Source organism: Mesoplodon mirus (assembly GCF_964341445.2).
Source record: "Mesoplodon mirus genome assembly, chromosome: 5".
Classification (NCBI taxonomy): Eukaryota; Metazoa; Chordata; class Mammalia; order Artiodactyla; family Ziphiidae; genus Mesoplodon; species Mesoplodon mirus.
In genome coordinates this window covers 60127852-60151652 of record NC_138980.1, presented here as the reverse complement: position 1 = coordinate 60151652, position 23801 = coordinate 60127852, and the positions used below count along the sequence as shown (strand labels likewise).

At 44.0% G+C, this 23801-nt stretch overlaps 1 protein-coding gene across 2 annotated transcripts in view; it reads right to left on the bottom strand.

Annotated features, from left to right (window-relative positions):
• DPYSL3 (dihydropyrimidinase like 3) overlaps nucleotides 1-23801 on the bottom strand; it is a 115902-nt gene that overhangs the window by 50477 nt on the left and 41624 nt on the right. The window contains exon 1 of one of the 2 annotated variants that reach the window (XM_082623990.1): nucleotides 15725-15887. The exons of the other annotated variant lie outside the window; for it this stretch is intronic. Within the exon in view, the coding sequence (XP_082480116.1) occupies nucleotides 15725-15763 (39 nt within the window). The 5' untranslated portion in view covers nucleotides 15764-15887. Of the gene's footprint in view, nucleotides 1-15724; nucleotides 15888-23801 lie in introns of those variants that run through there. 2 annotated transcript variants of the gene reach the window in all.

Sequence of the window (23801 nt, the reverse complement as noted above, 5' to 3'; positions counted from 1 at the left end):
TCCTAAAACTGGCCCGTGGTGGATGCATCAACAATGTACGGCTGCCGTGTTGCAGCTCACACCACGTGGCCACAGAAAGGGCCCTTGGAGAGAGAGCATGGGAGGGAGGGACTGTTTCAAAGAGCACAGATGCTCTCGGTTTGCTCTGCCAAGGAGTCCAGACATCAGAGATTGGGTCTGTACAGGACAGCAAAGGGGCCTGCCTCGTCAGTCACTTTGCAGCTAAAAGATCTAAGTAGTGAATCTGCCAGGGCAGCTCAGTGGAATGGTGAAAAAGAGAAGGGCTTTACAGTCACAGTCCTGGCTGTAAAATGAGGACAATGATATCTGCTCCAAAGGACTGAGATCAGGAGTCAAGCCCAAATTCTGGTGCATGGTAGTGCTCAAGAAATGCACGTTTCTTTCAAAGTTGGACTCAAATCTTCTCATGTCAATATCTTTCACCTGGACGCCTACCTACTCTCACTGCTATCTTTGAAAAGTAGCTTGACTTTTCACCTCTTTTTAGTTTACATATAGGCCTTAACTACCTTCCTATAAGAACCCAAACATACTTCCTAAGGAGTATGGGAAGCAGAGGAGGTGGGGCATTCTCTCTTTTTTCTGGCCCTTTCTTGACACAAGAAGCAGACAGTGGTGATGACTGACTCTCTGGGTCACAGCCTTCTGGTACCTGCAAACCCACAGCTCTGCTTTCGTTTGATAGATCGGTGGTTAAGCACTGACTATTTTTGACTCTTAGGCCCCAAACTTCTCCAAGTTATATTGACAGAGAAAATTGCAGATGCTCTGAGAACAAGGACTTCAGGAGATCAGGCAGACTTGGAATGAAATGAACCCTTGAAATAAACATAATTGAGGCACCACTTGAAAATTACCAGAATGCAAAAATGAGACTAGCGGGCAGTTAACCCTGCTGTGACAAAAGGTTTCTTCATCTTCAATGAAGGTCTAAGGCTTCACCCAATAGGCACTTCCCGGGATATATTCAAGACTGCTTTCTATTTGCAAATGCTATGCTGACATTACAGGAATTGATTCCCTGTGGCTAAGGGCCCGCAGACTTCATCCCTACCTGCAAAGCCATGAGTTACCCGCTTCTCTTCCCAATGATCTCTGGTTCACTTTCTGTGATTCTAACACCAGGAGAATAATCTTCTTTGGAATAGTTCCAAAACAGTCTGTTCTTTTATGACGTGTCTCTGCTCAGAAATGTTTCCAAAAGTGCTAAGGCAACTGAAGTTTACAGTTGCAGGTGTTTTCTGCATACCAGAATGTGTATTGTGACATGTATTAAATTGTGTCTAAAAGAAATAGCAAAGGAGTTAGGACCTTTGCAAGTCTCTTCAAGTCATCTCAGATGCAGCAGGTTTTCATCTATGTGTTATGACTTGTGTCTGTTATCCCAAGTCTTTTCATCTTTCATTGATCATTTCATTCACTTGAGGTTAGACCATGGGGCAGATAGTTTAGTTGTCTTCCGATAACCCTGTTTCCTTGACACCCGTTCTCCCTAAACCACTTAGGGAAAGCACATTAGTTTAAAGTAAACAACAACATGCCTTTTCATTCATTTATTTATTTATCCATTCGTTCCTTCATTTAACGTTTATAAATGCCTCCTTTTCACAGTACTAGGGATACACGAGTGAATAAAATTAATTCCCTGCCATTGCAACTGTAGGAGTTCAAACAGCAAAGAATAAGTCAGCTAATAAATAAGTACTGTAATTTCAACAGTGATAAGTGACATTTAGAAAGAAGGTGAGGGACTTCCCTGGTGGTCCAGTGGGTAAGACTCTGCTCTGCAATCCCAATGCAGGGGGCCCGGGTTCGATCCCTGGTCAGGGAACTAGATCCTGCGTGCATGCCACAACTAAGAAGCCCGCATGCCACAATTAAAGATTCCGCATGTCACAACTAAGACTGGCATAGCCAAAATAAAATTTTTTTTAATTAAAAAATTTTAAAACAGAAAGAGGTGCAGGGATGGAGGCTTGGAAGAAGGTCTGGGACTGCTTCTGATCAGGTCTTCAAAGAGGGCGTATCTAGGAAGCTATCAGCCAAACTGAACTCCGCAAGTAAAGCCTACTAGAAAAGACTGCTCCCCACTCCAAGGGTGCAGCAAGGACAGGAGCTCTGAGCTGCAGATAAACACTTCAGGTCCAAGGGAGAGTGAGAAGGGAGGACAGCTGATGCCAAGACACTGGGGGCAGTGGAGATAGTCAGGGCCAGGCCACGCGGAACCTTGAGCACCATGGTCTGGGTTTTATTCCAAGTGCAACAGATTTTTGAGCTGGGGAGTGACTTGATCTGATTTACATTTTAAAAGGATCACTCTGCTTATGCATGGAGAAATGACCTGATGGTTGGCAAAGTGGAAGCACTGAGACCAGTGGAGGGTTCCTGCAGTAAGGTGACGGAGGCTCAGCTAGGGTAGTGGCAGGGATGAAAAATGGTGAGAAGTGGCTGGATTAAAATTCTCTTTTAAAGGTAGGGCCCACTAAGTTACACAGCTGCTATATAGCTGAGCTGGGCCTTAACCCCCAATACCTGCTGGAAACAAAGCCCGGCCACCTCTTAACTTGATTGTGTCTTCTCACTGATAAAGTCCAAGTAAGTTTAACCCATATGTTTTAGAAATGATAGACCACACAACCTTAAAACAGGGAGGGCACAGCTGCAAGAGAGCCATCCACATTCAATATTTCAAGCACCTTCTGTTTCCCATATCGTAACAAGTGGTTTTACCAGCAGCTCAAGTTCATTTGATTTTTTTTGATTGATTACATATTTATCAGGTCTTATTGTTGAAAACACTTCTAAAATAAGTAATTGTAAAACTCTGGCACAGTTTCCACCTCCCCTCATGTTACAGATATACGGGTCTGGTTTCCTGCTTTAGCAAATGTGACCCAGCACATGTAACTGATTCTCCTCTGATGGGTCAGATTTCTTTGGGGCCTGGGGCCCATCACTATGAACATTCACTCTTCATTATGTGTAGCTGTCCACTTTGACGTGTGAAGGTATAAGCCACTGGGAAGACTCTGCAGTAGACCTCAAATACCTTGATTATCTTTTAAAATTTCCCTGATCTCCATTTTTACCCTAAAATCAAGGGCCAAATATTTCCTGTTCAATCGATTAAGTGGATTCCAGGTGATTGAGACTTCAAAGTATATTTTTTCTCTTCCTAACTTTAAGCAACTTGATAACAATGGTTACTAAACCGCTTGGGTTAACTTCGGTGTAGTGGGTGAGGGTTTTAAAGCCAGACAAGGAGATGGATTTGGACCTAACACCACCACTTAGCTAATAAATACGAAACTTTAGATAAGTTAAATTTCTGAGCCTCAGTTTCCTCATCTGTAAAGTGGAACTAATAATAACTATACTTTAGGCATGTTATAAGCATGAAATGAGATGCCATATATAAAAATATGATTGAAAATCAAGTTAGTATGGGCTTTGGCATGGTATTATTTCTTAGAAATACTAATTACCTGGGTTTCCCTTTTCTATTCATTGAGAACTTCCCCAGTTGGAAGTTTTGAATTTTAAATGTCTTTGTTCTTAACTTCCCACCCCCCATATTAGTTTGCAGCTGCCACAACAAACTGTCCCAGACTGGTTGTCTTAAACAACAGAAATTAATTTTCTCACAGTTCTGGAGGCTAGAACTCCAACGTCAAGGTGTCAGTAGGGTTGGTTCCTTCTGAGGCCACTGTCCTTGGCTTGCAGATGGCCACCTCCTCCTCCCTGGGTCCTCACATGGTCTCTCTTCTGTGTGTGTCTGTGTCCTAATTTCTTCTCATAAGATACCAGTCGTACTGGATCGGGGCCCACTCTTAATGACCTTATTTAACTTAATTACCCCTTTAAAGACCCTATTTCCAAATACAGTCACATTTTGAGGTACTAGGGGGTTAAAACTTCAACACATGAATTTTGAATGGACACAAATCTGCCCATAACACCCGCCCCCCTCACATTTTCCCCATGGGGGGAAAAAAATTGTGAGAAAAGCACTGAGCCACAGCAAGGGAAATGAGTCCTTTGCCTCATGTTTTAAAAAACTATTTTGCTGTGTGACCTTTGGCAAATTATCTTCCCTCTTTGGCCCACTTTTTCTTAATCATTAAAATGAGAGGGTTGCAATAATGCATTGCTTATTTCTCTTCCTGCCCTTAACTGAGCAAAGCTAAGTTGGATTCTCACAGCAAGGAATCTGAGATAGAGCATGCAATGAAATAACTGGAATCAAAGCACAACAAAACAAAACAAAAACATGCCTTCTTTATGGAATAAACCTAGGATGACTTTTTCTAGAAGCAGAGGATTACATTCAATTGGTTTAAAATGTTTTAGGTTGTTTAAAGCCCTTTCTCTCTGTAAGGCCATAATTTAAACCAACTTAGTTGGATAAACCAGAAACCCCATTCTGAATGTATCAATATCCCCAAACAAAGTAATCTCATCAAGATATGGGGCACAGATTGGCTTGGAGGGAAAGAGTGTATGATTTCAAATAAAGGTCTCCTTGAAAGAATTAAGGGGGAAAAAATTTAAAAACAAACGCACATACACACAGAAAATGTGAAATTAAAACCAGCTCCCAAGCTTACAGGTTAAGCCATTAAGGCGAGGGAGGGGAAAAAGGAATGGGCATATTTCCTCTCCAGCTGTGCAGCTTTTGGTCCTAAGACACTGTGTACCTCCACAAATGTCAACAGCCTCAGCAAGACAGGGAGGTGAGCAAGGATGGTGGTGAAGGAACAAATGTGCTCATTGGAGAGCAGGAGAAAACAAAGATGGAAAGCAGAGTTTTCCCTGGAAAATGGCAAAACTGCTGGAGCAAGTGGAGTGATGACAAGAATATAAGACTAAGATTAAAGATACTAGGACTCAAATCAGAGTCTGATACTCACAAGATGAGTAACAGTCGGCAAGTTACTCAACTTCTCATCCTGGGGTAGCTTTTAATTTAACTTCAGCTAAAAAACAGTAACTGAAAACACACCCACCATTTCATTTTCGCTGTTAGTACCAAGATCTCGGAAACAACCAAAAAAACTCAAACAAAATGGAATTAATTGAAGCACTGGGATAATATGTAGGTATTTAAAATTATGATATGTAAAAACAGAGTTGCCATATGATCCAGCAATCCCACTCCTGGGCATATACCTAGATAAAACTGGAATTCAAGAAGATACATGTACCCCAATGTTCATTGCAGCACTATTCACAAGATATGGAAACAACCTAAATGTCCATCGACAGATGAATGGATAAAGAATATGTGGTATATATATATATACCATGGAATACTACTCAGCCATACAAAAAAGAATGAAATAATGCCATTTGCAGGAACATGGATGGACTCAGAGATTATCATACTTTGTGAAATAAGTCAGAAAGAGAAAGACAAATACCATATGATATCACTTATATATGGAATCTAAAATATGACACAAATGAACCTATCTACAAAACAGAAACAGACTCACAGACATAGAGAACAGACTTGTGTTTGCCAAGAAGAGAGGGAGTGGGGGAGGGGTGGATTATGAGTTTGGGATTAGCAGATGCAAATTATTATATGTAGGATGTATAAACAAAAAGGTCCTATTGTATAGCACAGGAATCTATATTCAATATCCTGTGATAAACCATAATAGAAGAGAATATAAAAAATAATGTATATATATATATAACTGAACCACTTTGCTGTACAGCAAAAATTAACACAACATTGTAAATCAACTATACTTCAATTTTAAAAAAGAATAAAATTATGTTATGAAAGAATATTTAAAACATGGAAAGATGTCATAATATATTATGGAATGAAAAGCAGGACATAAAATAGCATGAACAATATGCTATACTATTTTAATAAACAGCATATATCGTAGGAAGAAGAAATTTTTGATGGGTATACTCAAACTTTACAATGACTATCACTGAATGATTTCACTGTAGCCTATTTTTATTGTCCTTTTTTTTTTTTTTTGGTAAATATTTTTACAACCATCATGGGGCTTTTTTGGTTTTGGGGTTTTTCTTTTTTGTAATTGGAAAAAAATTCCTACTCACTTTGTAAATTTCAGTGTCCTACAGTAAACCAGACAGTTGAAAAAGCCCTAATTCAATCAGTCTCAAATTGGGACTTGGTTTCAGTTTCCTCACCTGTAAGGGGTAAGGGGAGACTAGACTGAAAAATTCTTTAAGGAGCTTCTGATTCCATGAGTTTTACAAAGCCCCATCAAGTCAAAACCTCAGCGGAAACTTGCTTAGGATTTATTCAAGAAGCTGGGGAGGCCAGCGTGGGATATACAATGAGAAAGCGGCATTCAAATCCACCTGAAGAAGAAGCCCTCATTGGTATTTTTTGCTAATTCAACTCAAATAGCCTTGGGTGCTGGGCATGGTGGGCACCTCCCTGGCAAGTTGGCTCTGAAAGTACAGCCGTGTGGAGCTGCTCCTGACATTCCTGGAAGCAAGGCTGCTCCGAGGGGAAAGCAGGAAAGCTTCCTGAACCAGGCAGGGCTCCCGAGTCCAACCCCATGCAGACCAGGGCACCAATTGGCTGTGCTTCCCATCTGCCATAACCTGACCCTCATGCCCCACTGGAAACAGGTGTGGAGGAGGACTTAACCCTGGACTTAAGTGAACTCCAATTTGGACAAATGTCTCATGACCCCAGAGGTGCAAGAAGATAAAAGAAGGTAGAATTTAAGGTAGCACCATAGAGTGGGGTTAAGAATGTGGTTCTGAGTCAGTATGAATTTTGGTTCCACCACTGAAAGGCTTGTGTGATCTTAGGCCAATTTCCTGATCTCTCGAAGTTTCCTCATCAATAAAATGGGAAGACCTAGTTGGAAAGCCAACTACCTAATTGAGTGGTTTTCAGGATTGCATGAGATAAGGGGAAAAAAGCACTTAATAAATGATAAATACATGTTAATTCTTATCATTATTTTAGATGCTTCTGTGACAAGCATCACATTGCTAGGCAAAGAGACGGTGGCCAATAAAATATTTATTCAATCAAAAATAGAAAAAAGGTATTATTATACATGATTAATTATATAAGACACATTTTAATACACATAGTACTTCAAATGCAATATTTTAAGTTCCATGAACATATTTAATTCTCCCCTTTGTCTTCCCTTATAGATGCTCCCCTTAAAAAGATCTAGTGATTATTATGACACTTAGAGTATTGAGACCATCAACTGTATAGTTTACAGTCAGAAATGAGCTTGGTAAAATGTGCTTTAACTGTCCCCATCCCTCAAACCAAAAATGAATTTTAGAATAAAAGCTAATAACAGGAATAGCTGCAAGCCCAGAGAAAGCTGACAGACGCAATAGGATGAGGGACCGGAAATCTCTGGGAAAACACACTCAAGCACAAAAACATTCCATTTTCAAATGGCCAACACTACTTGAGAAATGAGAAGGAACTACAGGCTGCTCCTTAGCCAAGCTTTCTGAAAGGTAGAGTTCGCTGTGCAAATGCATACTAGGCTATCTACTGGCTGCTAACAACTGGAATGACTTGTGGTTTCTGGGCAAAGGCAGAAAGTCCAGAAGATCAGTTAAGATCTCTGTTAGATCCTGGTTCAGTCGTGTAGTTTTCTCTATTTGAAAGAGGACATAAAGGTCTCCATTAATTCTTTTAAATCATTTGCAGTTAAGAGAAACGATGAATCTGTTTGCAAGTAAGAAGTACCCAGGTAGGTCCCTGAAAGAGACTGAAAATGAGGCCAGATGCAGAATTTGGAAGAAGGAGAGGAGTGGAGGCCTGAGAAGGAAGAAGTACAAATGATGGATGGACTCCCTGGCACATCTGCCCCAGTCAGGTCTTGGACTACAGTTAACTCTGACTGGTCTGCTAAAGCGCTGTCATGTTTCTCTTCGCCCAGTGATCCCATGCTGGTTTCTTAGAGCCAAGGCTTATCTCTTAAAAGTTAATATTCTAGAAAGTTGTCAGTGAAAGGCAGGATGACGTAGAAGCCAAATGTACACACGTTCTGATCATCTGATCATTTTCTCCCTTGAAATTATTCCTGCAAGGTAAATGTTAAATAAATGTACCCATTCATTCAACAAATGTTTACAGAGGGCTTCATATGTGCCAGCCAAAGGCTACGTGCTGGAGATTCAGTGGCAGTGAAACAAAAAACCATCCCTACCTCATGGAGCATCCGTGGCGTTATTTGGCCTTTGGGGGGAAGTTATTTCCATTGCATGGGAGCCATCGCATTTCAAATATTGGCAAAAGCAAGTGAAAAGAGCCTGCGGAGCATCTATAGACTCGGAGCTGTTCCCTGTTGGTTTGCTTGTTTGTTTGACCAGTCTAGATTTGGGGCAACTGTTGCCTTTGTGCCCTTATCAATGGTAGCCTTATCCAGAAGAGACACTGTACGTTCCAGCGAATGAATCGTGGTATTATTTTAATTATACTCATTTAATTTAATACTAAAGCTCTGCTAAGGAAAGAACCTATCAAACATCATTATTCCACTGCTCTCTTGCACAGAGCCTGTTAACCAAGTCTACTCTCTGAATGAGAAAAAGGCTAGGATTTTAAGGGTAAAAAACAACCAAAGACCCTTATATCCAACACAGATGTTGGCTGGTCCCACTGAGCTTAAGCCAACAACTACTGCCCTCATCCATTTTCTCACTGCTCTCTCTTCCCTAATGGGGAGGGATCAGAACTCCTCTCTGCAAATTTGGAACATAGTACAGAGGGCTGACCATGATCTCAGGAGAAAATAGAAGACAAAATAAAGGCTCACAGGGTCCTTTGCACTGGCAGGGACTCGGGGATTATCTAGTTCAATGCCCTCATTTGACTGATGCAGAATCTGAGAGGGATAATAAGGGGTTTGCCCAGAGTCACACATAAATTAGAGGCAAGGGCAGGCCTGAACTGCAATGTGCCAACACTCCACCCAGGGCGCTCTTCCTTTCCCTGTGTCATCAAACAAGAGGGCTCCTTTGCTCTACCTGTCAGAGGAACCCCTCTCTTAAAAAATAAAAACTCATTTTATCCTTCATAGCTCACTGTGCAGCCCGTCCATAGGAAAAAAGACTAACTTAGCCAAGAGAATTGTGCCCTTTAGTTCCAGATGTTCCCGTTCGTTCCTGGACCATTCCCGAGGAGAGCACCCCCATCTGGCTTAGAGTGCCGGGTGTGTCCCCTGTTTCCCGGCCTGGCTGAAGGAGAACAGAGAGCCTGGCTCGTTCTATGTCTGGGAAGAGGACAGGGACAGAGAGTGAGAAGGGGCCTTGGGCCCAGATCTGCACTTAGGCAAGGCAGAAAAAGAGCATCTGCATTTCCACCCTGAACACACACATGCTCCTGGGGAAAAGAGCCAGAAGCTAACTCAGACAGCTGGCAGAGCAGCACACGAACCACTATTAGAAGGACATGGACTCAGTCGTTCCAGTGGTGATGTGATAAGGTTTGACCTGACCATTCCCACCCCTTCCACCCTGTGAACACTGGCCCCCTTTTTTGAGCTAACAGGTCTGGCTAACTGGCGGCAAGGGGGTGGGGACAGTCACCTGTGAGTATGGAATTACTGCTTTCCTGCCTATGAAACTAACTCATCTCTGGAGGGATCAATGCCAGGATCTTACTTTTGCAGCTGTGTGACTTCTGTCAAGTTACTTAATCTCTCTGAGCCTCTATCCAGAACACAGAATGATGGTTAACCATTATAGCCATAGGAGCCGTCATGAGTCAAATGAGATAACCCATGTGATTTGCGCTAAGGCTCTCGATAAATGGTAGCGATAAATAATAGCTCCACTATCCTTACTCCAAGCACTGAGTCCCCTGTAATCTAGTTAACAGAAGAAATGTTCCCCCAGAGAAGTCGTTTTTATACTAGACTCCACATACAGACTAGGGCCAAAGAAGAGGCCAAGTTGAGGGGCTCACCCTATTCCAACAAATGATTTTTTTGGTCTGTTTCATATATTGAAATAGATACATATTGAATTTGATGAAAGGGGGATTTCACAGTAGAAGAGTCTGAAAACAGAGGAGCCTATTTCTCTGGGTTGTCCAGGGTCCTTCTCATTTGTTTCCCTCTGGCTACAGAAAATAGGGGAAAAGGTAAAGAAGAGCATTGATTTGAGGAGGGTGTGGCCAGGGAGCAGTCCAGTCCTCCGATTAGCATCCATTCCAGGAGGTGATGGCATATTTACATTTCCAGTCCCTTTATGATTAGAAGCAGTGATTTAATCAAAGAGAGGTACATTTACCTCCTAGGGAGATATTCCAACTGTTGTAAACATTTTGTGATTTTTCAAATAAGCAGACATAAACAGTTCTATGAAATATGTCAATGGGTAAAGAAGAGAGGGCCCTTGAGGATATGAAGAGTTTCTTGGATCTTTTTCAAATCATTTTTTCTCCCTAACTAAGGAGAAAGGACAGAGAAAAAGCCATTCAACAGTGAGTTGTGAAGAAACTGCTAGAAAGGGTATCCATAATCTGCGGTCAGTCTAGGCTACAAGCTGATTAGGACTGAAAGCAATGTAGTTCAACTGAATAAGGAAAATGCCCTTTCTTTAGGTTGAGGGAGAGTCTCTGTATCCAAGTCCAAAGGCAGTCTAATGGCCTCGTTAGCGTGTCAGAAATTAAAGACAAGCATAATTCTGAGAAATACTGTAACATAACTAAAGCAGGAAAAAGAAGAGTTTTTGTATAACATTGCGTTAATTTTTGTTTGTGTTAGAAAACTTGCATTAAAACATTGATCCCTAAAGTAGTCTCTTCCTACTTCAGACCATGGTCAAGTTGTCCTTTATTAATTTCCACATTCCAAAGTAGTTAAGATTTTATAAATAAATCAGTGTTTCCTATCTTGCATGCATTCGGGGTTCAGAGACCACTGTCCACAGTCACTCCTTCATCTGAGCCTTTCAACATCCCGGTGAGATAATGAGGGTGGATTTTTATTTATAAACTGACAGTTCTACTACACAGACTCTTGAATCCTCTCAGGAAATCAATTCCTCCAGAATTTCCCCAAGTGCCCAGCTGGCTCCGTCACAGCTACTAATAGTCAGAGCTCTCTTTATCCACCTGAGGCATTTTGCTAGGGTTTGAGCAAGAGGAATAACCCGGCTGCGAATCACCACAGACCTGTTCAAAAAATAAAGTAACAAACAAACACCCCAGGCAGGGCTTGAGCTGAGGTTTCTATGATCAGATATCTAAGATGCTTTCCATTCCTAAGTCTTTGATATTTTTCCTCTGTCTTGTCTCTGGAATTTCCCTTCCAAGATGCCTTACACAGATCAAGCTGGCTTTGGGTGACATCTCTTCTTTTGGTCTCCCAAACTCTGGTCCTCCATCTCCTAATATTTGCTCCCAATCCAAAGTGACACCTACTGAAGCAAAAGGCAGGCACAGATCCAGGGAAGGAGTTGCACCTGTCCCTTCCCCAGTTTCTAGTCTAGTTCAAGGCCTCCAGTTCAACAGCTGCAGAGATCTGGGTGATCCTCCAGTTCACATAGCTCCTTTACTTCTCCTCCCAAGTGAAAAATTCCCATGGCACCCACAATGCTCACAATCACACCTTTCAAATGAGATCACAGTGTCCTGACTATGTGCCCTAAACCAAACTCTCCAGGTGTTCTGGCCAGAGGATGGTGTCTTCCAGCAATCCTAAACATCACACACATACACCCCAACTTTCAATGTGGCAGAAATGCATGAGCTGCAAGATAGTATTTACAGAAATCCAATTAGTATTTGCCAAAAGCCAGTTCTCGGTGATTTGTCTCCTAGAGGGAATTCTGGAGCTCTTTATCCACAGCTTTCAAAATCTCCACTGCAGGTACCTCTGGGAAGCAGCTGAGGCTGTGAAGTCAGACAAGACTTGTGTTTGATTTCCAGCTTTGCCTCAAATCCTCAGTGTGCAACTCTGGATAACTGACTTCACCGATCTAGGTCTCAATTTCCTTAACTGTAAAATGGGCTTTTGCAGAGACCCTGCTAAGAGAATACATGTAAAGCACTGGAACCTAAGTGTTAGATCTCCACCCACTCTTGCAGTCAGCTTCAAATTGTAGCTTATCTCAGAAGAATACAATGACTTGCCAAACTTTCTACCTGCAGAATTGAGATGGTCAGCTACCATCCCCCAAGTTTACATTTATTCAATGTAAAAAGTAAGAGAGACCATGTTACAGGATCTAAACCATTTTCCCTACTAACACCACATAATAGTGATGGTACGGGCCGAGCCACCAAGACCGGTGCGGCGGTGAGGGACATGCACTTTGATTTCCATCAGGTGTGGAGGTTTTGAGTCCTGCCTCAAACACTTATTATATCTATGACCCCGGGCAGAAGAAAAGAATCTACACAATAGAGATAACTCTAGTACCTCTCAGACAGTGTTGATTTGAGGGATTAAATGAAACAATGCATATAAGGCACAATACTTGACACAAAATACTCAGTAGGTGTGAGCTGTTCTTAGTAGGAACAATTTTTAATTCATTTATTGATTTCACCAATCATCACTAGGCATCTATGTGCCAGGCACTGTGTGAGACAGAGGAGACAGAGGTGGATGACAATACCAGGTCCCTGCTCTGATTGGCTGGGCCACCCAAACTGCTATCTCTGCCAGTTAGAAGCAAGGGCTAGTGTTGGGGTAAGGACATGCACATTACTCAGGTAGGTGACCTGAGAACAATGAGATCTGAGGCCTGAGCTACTCCCAGGGAAAGCCCCAGCCGATTCTACCGGGGACAGAGAAATAACCCCTTCCAGGAAACCAATAAACACAGGGTAGTAGGAAGGCTTTACTCTCAGGAGGGCAGCAAAAAGAGGTACAAGGAAAAGCAGAAAATAAGCAAACAAAACCCTCCTGTGTCCCCCAAATTGTGCCTGTGAGGCAAAGGTACTCAGCAAGAAAGACTGCCCCCATCAGTCCTCAGATTACAGTGACATGCCAGCTACTGGGTGGGGCAGTTCACAGAATGGAATAGAGACAGGATAGAAAACTTAACTCAAATTCCATCATCTTACCTTTTTAAAAAATGGACTAGAATTGACAGCAGGAGACATATGTTCTATTTAGATCTTTAAACATATTTTCTGTATATATAGACCTGTGTCCGTATTTTTATGTTTTTCGCTATACCTAGGAAGGGTATCTCACCCCTGGTAGTATGTAGATAACCGTAATCATCTATGGACCTGCAAATGTACAAAAATTACAGCACTGTTTTGTTCTCAAATAGAATTCTTGTTCAAGGAAATACAAAAACAAAGCATGAGAAAAATCAACAAATGGATTCCTTGCCCCCAAGGATCCACACTCCCATCCTGCCATGTCCCTCTGCCTCTCCCCAGCCCATACCCCTCTCAACAATGAATGCAAGTCAGGCCGGCTGGAAGAAATTCACAGCCACCGTCCATTCCCGTCACAGCTGCCAAAGGCACAGCCTCAGCTTCAAGACAGAGGCTGCTATGCAGCACCACGCCCCACACGCAGAGAAAGGATGGAAGCAGCACTGAAAATGAAGGATGCACCCCAGGGAAGAGCATCCAAGCGGGAACAAAAGGGAGCCCCCTGCAAACCTGGCCCTGGGATTAGGGCCCAGCCACACTTACAGGGGCTTCTAAGGCTGTTATCATATGGGCTAAATTTCTGTATCTTTCCTTAAAGGTGGCTTAAGTGATACCTAGAAGAATGGGCATGGCTCTCAATGCCATAGCATAGGCTGAATCCATAAGAAGAACCATTGCAGTCTTCAGACTGGGAAGAAAAAAATAATCTGTTCTCTGCTTATCCCAAACAGGAGAACTGGCAAATGCACACTGGATATAAAGCAAGTGGCATATATGCAACATAACTTCCACACATCATAGCATGAGAGCTGAGGTTCATCTCTCCTGAGTTAGAGAAATAAGTATAAAAATTGAGCTTTTGTCTCAATGAGCTTTAAAAAAAAATAATACCATCCACAGCTCTTTGCAAAGACAATTGGCACTGAGAAAATACTGTGTATTATAAAAGACTCACTATATGCTTTTACAATAATGTGAAGTCAGTGATATCAGGTAGTGGTCAAGGAGAATGGGCTTAAACCCAATGCCTCTACCTGGCAAAAGGATCCCTACCCATCCCAACTCTATCCCCCTGGGGAGTGTTGCTTCCCTAGGACCAAGTGGACAGCAGGTAGGGGTGGGGCACACTTGTGTCTGGTGAAGCTCAGGTGCATGAAAAAGGTAGGGTACTGCCATAGAAATAAACCACTTGACAATAAAGTGCACTAGAGGCAAGAACAGCTTCCTCCTGCCTGCAGAGGGGAAGGTCCTGCACTGCAATCAGGTTGTTCCAAGCCTAACCCAGCAAGTGCAAAGAGACTCATGCCCACAGCAAAACCTCGTGGATCCGGGCAAATGAACTACAGTAGCAGGTACAGCACTGCCCTAGGGCAGCTGCAGAGCCTCCCAGGGGCCAGCTGATCACTTCCTTTGTTCGTCTTGCAAAGATGGAGTAGCCACCCATTCCCCCACTACACACACACTACACACACACTACACACACAACCCATTCACTACAGACAAAGCACAACCGCACTGCTTCGTGCTCAACTAACAAATGACAGTGTGTTTTCTGTTGTTTTTGTCTTGCCCCCTTTTTGAAAATGCCCATTCCAGCCTGTCGTATGTCCCTTCCATTCGAGGCGTCATTTCAGCGCAACCTGGAGGAATTCCGCACCAGGGAGCGGTATTCTGCCTCGAGAGCTGCTTGCTGGACGCCAGCGAAAATGAGGCTTCTGTACCTGATTATGGCACTTCTCCTCTCCACCCCGCCCTAGACGCTCGCCCAGGGCATCTGACACCCGCCGGCCGCGGGAGGCTCGGCTTTGCACACAATGGCAGTTGGACACGGCATGCACACAGCGTGCGCCTGCCACCGCAAACTAAAATCTGCTCTAAAAACTCAGGCTTTTCTTGGGATGAGGGGGAGAAACGACAGAAAAAATGTAAATGCATCAAGGGCAAAAACAAGTTGGTCATTCTCACTACAGCCACGTTAGCTGTCCAGTCCGAGTATGATGCACCGAAATATGAACTGGGGTGAATACAAGCAAGGAGTGGCCAAGGTGAAGACGGTTGTCCAGGCATCCCATCACCGTCGCGGGGTGGTAGGGTCGGGGGGTGGGGGCGGGGAGCCACGGGGCTGGAGCTCAGAGAGGGGCGCGGTCGGGCTACCAAGTACCCCCGGGGAAAGGTGTCATCTCTCCATACCCCGCCCCGCCAAAAGGAACCTTCTACAAAAAACATACCTCGCCTGGGGCAGCACACACTGACGACCCAGGCGCCGCGGGGGTCCAGGGAGGGCCGAGACCCCTGTGTTATTTGTAAACTACCGGGTGGTGGGAAAGGAAGATAAATAATCCAAAGTTCTCCACGCCACTGTTTGGGTTTCCTCTTTGTTTGGTTTTCCCCAAATCCCAGGGTCGCTCAGTCTGGGTGGCGCCCCGCCGCGCCGGCTGGACTGACCACCGCTCTCCACACACCACCCCCCCGCCCCGGCCCCGGGCCCCCGTCCCTCCCCGGGTACCAGCCCAGGGAAGCCGGCGGGATCCAAGCCGCCCCCACCCGCGGTGCAGCCAGCCAGGAGCGAGCGAGCCACGGCGGCGTCCGACTCACCGTGATCCGCGGGATGTTCTTCTTGCCTTGGTAGGACATGGTGGCGGCTGTGGCTGCAGCAGCTGCCTCCCTCCCTCCTTCTTCTGCTCCTGCTCGCCCGCGCCTTCCTCAGCGCACAGCGCCCCAAGATCAGGTGGAGCGAATGGTGCGCTGGCCGCGGCCGCCGCCTCCTCCTCTCGCCTCCGCCCCCCTCCCCGGCTCCCGCGGCGGCTGCCAGAGACAATAGTAAATCTCCCCGGTCCCCCTTTCACCCCCGACCCCCCCCACACACACCCTCCTCCACTCGCGTTCACGCCCGGGCTTTTTTTTTTTTCCCCCTTTCTTTTGCGGTGCCAGCTGGGACCCCGTAAGACAAGAATGGCTGATCCGCGACTCCTCCCTCTTCTCTCTTATCCCTATTGATTTTCCTCCTTGCATCTGCCTCACCCACTTTTTCTTCCTTTTTTTTTTTATGATGACTTGCGAGTGCAGCGGAGCCAGCCTGCTCCACCGCCACCAGGGGGCGCGAGGGACTGTTCGGGGCGGGGATGCTGCAGTCGCTGGTGTCGGCGGCAGAGAAGCACCGGCGTAGCCTTCCTGGCCCCGCCGCAGCCCGGGAAAGCGCCCACGCCTCCGACTTGCCCGTGATCCGATTCCCCATCTTCCCCACCCTGGTTTCAGAAAGGAGACGGCTCTGGACTTCCCTCCCGGAACCCGCTCTCCTTCGCCACCGCGCGGGCTGGATGCGACGGCAGCTGCCTTTGTTACCGCGGAGGCCGAGCGCCGCCTCTGCTGGTCGCTGGGTGTGTAAACAGCCGCCGCGACCCCTTAGAAAGCCGAGAACTGGGCTGACTTTGTGCAGCCTGGCCGGCCGCTGCTATCCCGAGACCATGAAAATAGGCATCAGAAAATGCGAAGCAACCCCTCACTCTCGGACGGCTGCGAGGGGGCACCGTGTCAGCTACCATCAGCCGTTCTCTGTATTGTAAAAATAATTCTCAAAAGAATGTTTTAAAGGAACTCCACTGTCTGGCTCTCAGAATCGAAGAAAAAGCATTAACGCTGCTCCGTGAGTAAAGAGTAGAAAACACCTGTAGTGAGAAGCCAAACGCCCTGGCACATTACTGCGCAGCCGTGGGTTTTGTGAGCGATCTGGTGGTGTGCGCTGTTCACAATGCCGAGTTTACTTTAGGCAAGGCTGATAGACAGAGATCAATGTGCTATTAGGAGCAAAAACATGAGCTTTCGGTGCTGGAATATATTATCCTTTTGCTACCCGCTCCAAATAAACGGCCAAGGGGGGCGTATTTGGAGGAGCCACTGTGGCTCGGGGCTGAGGGATGGTCGGATGGGGGAGCTTTCTCAGCTCTCCTGAAAAAAATAATCCCCAATATACCACTTGGATAACAACAACAACAAAAATGGCTTGCTATGCAAAAATTCTAAAGACAAGTCTCCCACGACCACCACACCCCCTTGTGGATCCTAATCCTCCCTAAGTAGAAATTCTGTAGATATCACGGAGCATGACTAGGTCTGTCTTAGAGATCTTGAATTCACATTTCTCCAAGGCAGGCCACCGACCACAGTTCGGAACATCTCCTCATTAATTTGAAGGCTTCCTCTGCAATAGAGAAGCTATATAAAGCATCCACAGAAAGAGGGTACAGAATACTCCAGCTTGGGCTTTCCATAAACCTGAAATGAACCAGCCTGGTCACCTAATCAAACGGCAGACTAAGCCCCCCTGAAACACTCCTTCTCGAGTTAATCCAGTGGCTGGTTATTCATGGGTAACTAGACGGACTGAATGCAGTCTTCACAGAAGTCCACAGCATTCTCCACTTTATTTCTGTGATACTCTTGGAGGATGAATGCAAAGCAAAGGTCACCTCCCTGTACTCTTTTGCAAAGCACAGGGAGAAAAAAAAAAAAAAAAGACTGAAGTGAAAGGCACGCCCTAAACATTTCGCTTTGTTCTTAAAGCTTAAGTGCTGAGACCACTAGCCAAGAGTTGTGAAATTACAAAGCATTCTGGGGATTGGCATGCAAATGAGCAGGATTATATTTAGAACAGAGTAAAAAGAGAATTAACTACATACTATGAAACCCTGCAGAGGTCTCTCTGAACCTTTCCCATAGTTTTAACTGCTCCAAATTTATTTGAAAGGATCTTGCAAGTTCTTCTTAGGAAAAGCAAAAGGTACATAGGGGACATTTACAATCCTAAAGAAATACCACTGCCTTCCTTTTTTTAATTTCATGGGTTTGTCGGGTTTTTGTTTCCTTTCTTTGCATCCTAATTATCTCTTCTGTTACTGTCATTATAATCCAGAACACTCTCTACTAAATAGATTTATACCATATTTTTGATCACTTGATGATTTTGTGTGTGTCTGTTGTTTCAAATTACAAGACTTGGTTAATCTCTTTGAGGTCAGGCTTGCATGCAAGAAGCCATGCAGAATAGGACTTGTGATGTGTTTCTCTGGATCAGACTGCTGTGAAAAGCCATGCACAGGAATGCATAATAACCAACTAATCGGTTCAAGCTGTTGCCATCAGCAGAAATGTACAACAAACACTATTTTTTCCCTCTTTCATCCCCTTCAATCATCTTTCTCTTTCTTAAATCAAAATCAAGTGTCTAAGATGAGTTTGAAGAAAAAAGCCTTCCTTGGCGGTGGCTTTCTTATTCAAGGAATAAGAAGAAAGGCCGTGATCAACACAGGATGCCTCTGTGTCTGGCCAAGAGAGTGAGGAGTGGAACTGGCATGGATGTTTTCCACAGTAGAATGACTCTGAATGGTTTTCCTTGGATACACAGCAGTACTTGGCTTTAGATATCTCAGGAAACTATGAGAGAGGGAGAGGGAGACACTGAGCGACTTTATGGTCCCAAAGAAACTTAATTTTGGCCACCAAACCTACCACATCCATAGACTTCCCACACCTCAGTCAAGGCTACTTTATTCTAGTTGCTCAGACCAAAAGTTTGGCATCATCCAAACCTTGACTTCTCTCCTTCAGTCCAATCCAATTTGCACTCCACATCCAATCTGTCAGGAAATACTATTGGTTCTGTCTTTTACATATATACACACTATGATCTCTTCTCTCCATCTACAGAGCTTCTCTCTGTGTCCAGCCACCCTCAGCTATCACCTGGACTACTGCAGTAACCTCCTAACTGGGCTCTCTTCTTCACTGTTATTCATTCATTCTCACAATACTCACACAGTATTCACCCTGTGCTACAGATGTCAATAATAATAATATCCCGGATCTCAGGGAGTTTATTTTATACGCTTATTTAAGAGAATACCATCTGTCACCTGTTAGCCCCCTTCTATGCTTTATTTATCTTCACAGTACTTTTTCACCACATAATATATTAATTTATTATTAAGTATTATCTTCCTTCTCATCCCTAGAATGTAAACTCCCTGAGGGCAGGGAATGTGTCTGTTTTATTCACTGCTGGGTCCTGAGTGTGTGAAATAGAGCCTTGCCCATAGAAACTGCTCAATTATTATTAGGTGAGTGAATGTAAGAATGTTTCAAACTGTGTCTGAAGAAAGAAATGGAATAAGAACTTTCCTGTAATTGAAGGGCATGTGGTGAGAATCTAGATTTAAGAATATCTATTTTTGCTTCCGTAAGCCTTCTTAGAGTTTCCTGATTCTAGATTTCAGAGCAGGTGAATTCAGGATGGTGAGGAATCACTTTGCTAATAGGATACAATCACAAAATTCCAAGGCAATACATGGACCAAAGAATGACTCCATAGAATAGATTTGGTACCTGAGCAGTGATTAGAGAGCTGTGGCTCGAAAGGAGCTGCCATCAAAGTGTAAGAGAAGATCAAAGGCCTTGTGTTAATTTAAAGAACTTCCTTTAAAAAAAAAAATGAAGGAACTTCCCTGGTGGTGCAGTGGTTAAGAACCCATCTGCCAATGCAGGGGACACGGGTTTGATCCCTGGTCCGCGAAGATCCCACATGCCGCGGAACAACTAAGCCCAGGCGCCACAACTGCTGAGCCTGCGCTCTAGAGCCAATGAGCCACAACTATTGAGCCTGTGTGCCACAACTACTGAAGCCCGTGCGCCTAGAGCCCGTGCTCAAGAAGAGAACAAGAGAAGCCACCGCAATGAGAAGCCCACACACTGCAACGAAGAGTAGCCCCTGCTCACCGCAACTAGAGAAAGCCTGCATGCAGCAGCGAAGACCCAACACAGCCAAAAATAAATTTAATTAATTAATTAATTAAAAATGAAAAAAAAAAAATGATATTGAGTTCAGAAGGAAAACTATGGACTAGAATCCAGGATGGTATACTGTTTAAGGATCTGGACTTGGGAATAGAGGGACCTCTGCTACATTCCAATTCATCCAGCTCCTGTTTCTATGACCTTCAGCAGATTATTTCAACCTTCTGAGCCTTGGTTACCTCACCTCTAAAATGACCATCTTATTACCTACCATACAGTGTTTTTGTGATGATTTATTAATTCATTCAACTAATATTAATTGAGTACCTATTATGGGTATCTAGGCACTAGGGATACAAATATTTGAATAAAATTGACAAAATCCCTGCCCTCTTGAAGCTTCTCCATTCTAGAGAAGGCATAAATCAAGAGTAAAAAATTATATAGTGTTTTAAAAAGTATATAGTGTTTAAAATGGTGGCAAGTGCACTGGGGATAAATACAGCAGGGATGGGGAAATGAAAGTCATTCCAGTGTCTTGAGGATGGGCTGGAATTTTCCGTATCAGGGATCACAGAAGGTCTGGTGAGATGGCGGCTGCTTGAACCAAATCGTAACAGTGGAAGCAGTGCGAAATGGTCAGATATTGGATATGATTCAAGGTTAAGCCAGCAATATTTGCTGATGGATTTGACTGGGGTATGAGAGAGAGGAATCAAAGATGACACTAAATGTGTCGGCCTGAGCAACTCAAAAGATGAAGGTGAGATAGGGAAAATTGTGGGAGGACTGGGATTGGTGGGGAAAGTCAGGAATATGCTTGTGGACCTTCCTATTAAACATCCAAGTGAAATGTTGAGCAGGCAGGTAGATATTCGAGATTAGAAATCTAAGGGAACATCTGGGCCAGAGATACAAATTCGGGAGCAGTCAACCTCTAGCTATTATATAAAGGAACAATGCTGGATGAGCTGACCAAGGACGTGAGTGGAGGTAGAGCTCTGAGATAAGTAAGCATCCTGAGGGTAAAGGAAGAACCAGAAAAAGCATCAGAGACAGTGGTCAATGAGACAGCGGGGACACCATGAGAGTACAGTATTGTGAAGGTCAAGAAATAAAATTATTTCAAAAAAGAGAAAGTGTTCACATGCTGTTGAAAGGTCAAGGACGATGGGAACTGAGAATTCATCAGTGCGTGAAATCACCAAGGACCTTGACCAGAGCACCTATAAAATGAGTATCTTCATACCCACCTCACAGTGGGGGTTTTTTGTGTATGTGTAAGCGAGTATTAAATTATTCTGGTAAGATTTACTGTGTACCTACCATGTGTGTATGCGTGCTAGAGCAGTCTTAATGAAGTTGTGGAGCTCAAATCTGACTGGAGCGTTTCCAAAAGAAAATCAAAGTGGAAACTGGAAACACCTAATTCAGGCAACTCTTTCAAGGGGTTTTTTGTAAACGGGGACAAGGATATGGAGCAGTAACTAGCAGAGAAAGTAGAATCTAATATGAGGGAAATAGCACGGCTTATGCCAATGGGACTGATTCAGAAAGAAGAGGAAACTTCACGATGCAGGAGAGAAATGGAACAACTGCTGTCGGGGTTCTTGAACAGACAACACAGGTGACATCTAGTGTTCAAATGGAGGGCTTCCCCTTAGCCAGGAGCAAGGACTGTTTCTCCTCGAGTAACCAAGGGGAAGAGTATACCGGCACAGAGACAGGCAGCTAGGTAAATTTCATGGTGGGAGTTTATGGCAGTTCTCTTCTGACTGTGTCTGTTTTCTCTGCCATCAGCTAAGCCAGTCTGGGAGAGAGGGTACTGAAAGTTAAGAGGGGAAAGGAGCTGGTATAAAATCAGTTTTTAGGAGATTAAAGGGGCTAGGGAAATACCGTGTGATTCCCTGGCAGCACTAGGGATTCCCCTTAGGTAGTGGCCATAAATTTAAAGAGAGACCCGTAAGCATGGTGTGGCTACGCCTCCAGTCATGTACAGCTGTATACATGCAGGCATGGAGTAGGCAGCGTGTGGACTTTCACAAGGGTTTTGCTAGATGAGTGCTGAGAAGGGAGAAAGAAACTCAAGGGAATTGAGGATAAACCATGGGATCTAAGCTGGTTAAGAGGGAAGGGAGGGCACAAGTGTATATGGGGGTAAAGGACAGTGAACATATTGAAGATTAAATAAGATTATTCACGTAAAGCTCGTAGCACAAAGTTAATTAGATGGCAGCTATTCCTACCATTATCTTTAATGTTCTGATTATTATTTGCTGAATTCGTTTGTGTCCAGGACTATGTCTTATTTATCTTGGTAGTCTCCAGCTCTTTTATAAAGCTTGGAATAGAGTAGAATCAATGGGGGAAAATTAATTGAATAGAGGGGAAAGTCAAGAATATTCTGTCTTCCTTTTAACCTCCAAAATATCTAAAATAAGTGCTTAGTAATTCACACAGTTTTGACTATTAAAAATACTTTCTACTTTTTAAAAACAAATTTATACTTTGCTCTGTTGATATGGGTAAACATTTCCCCTGGTCCTGATTTGAAGGATGAAGAAAAACATAGTCCCAAAACAAATACGGAAGAGTTTTGAAGGGGCAAAAGACATATACCAGGCTTTTGTGAAATATATAGGCTATTCTAATGTGAATAAACATTTCATCTCAGAACTTCCCATCAAGTCATTTGGGTCCATTAATTTTACCTACATTTCAAACAAAGGAAATCCTAGTCGTGTACTTCCAGTGTCACAGAATGAAAATCAAAGTGGTGATTCACCTGCTATTATTAGATGTTTACATATTAAATACACAGAAATAACCTGACAAACAATCCCACCCTTGAAACACATAAGCCAAAAAAAGAAAAAAAATACGATAGCCACAGGAAAGTACTCCCATGGGCTTATTCCAAAATCAAACCTATATCAGCATGAGCAAGGTATGCAATCCTACATCTTCCTGGATGGACGTTCTCATTCATTTCCTCAGTAGAGAATGATTCTGCAGGTGCCTGGCCTTCTCCACACAAAGCCTGGGAGGCCTCTTTAGGTTTTAAAGACAACTTAGTCCTAGAAATACTTCTACAGCACATTTACATCAAAGGCTGTCCATTCTGAGCCGCGCCTGGGGCAGGAAAGGGCTCTGCAGCAGATCCAGGATGCAAGTGCAAACAGCCCTGCCACTTCAGCCATAAGACCCAATAAACTCTACAGCACTGGAGGTATTTGTGGTGGGAAAAGCCACCATGTGAAGGTTATGCAGTCCCAACAGAAGTATCACAATTTACACTCTTAGGGCTCTGGAGTAAGAAAATTATGCACTATTTGAAAAATAGGTCCTTGAGTGCTACTGGGCCCTGGTAGAGATGGAGGGCTTGACCAGGGTCATGAAGTGGCCAGAAATGTCCATTATGAGCTGGGTTCTATCAGACCCACCAAGTCACAAGACCAAGTTGGCCCAGCAGCAATTGATCATGAGAAGGGCTGAAGGGCACAAGTAAACTACCTGAGCAGGTGGCCCCATCTCCCATGTCATCCACTGCTGCTGCTCCAGTACCTTCCTGCTAGCACACACCCATGGCCCTGAGGATCAGCTGGTGGAGGAGGAAAACCTCTGAGCCTGACTTCTAGATAGAATGGCTCAGCATCTAGATCATATTGAAAACAGACCATGGCCACATGACAGTCCCACCCAGGGGTGGTGTTGAAAGACAATAGTGAAGAGCTCTCTTCCCAGATGTCCAGAGTTTCAGACAGTACAGCTAGTCATCCACTTTGGAAAGAACAGTGACTCAAGATTATACATAATGTTGGAGAAGAAAAGTGGCTCAAGATTATACAGAGTGTTGAAGTATTCCTAGGCGGTAAGGGGAAAGATT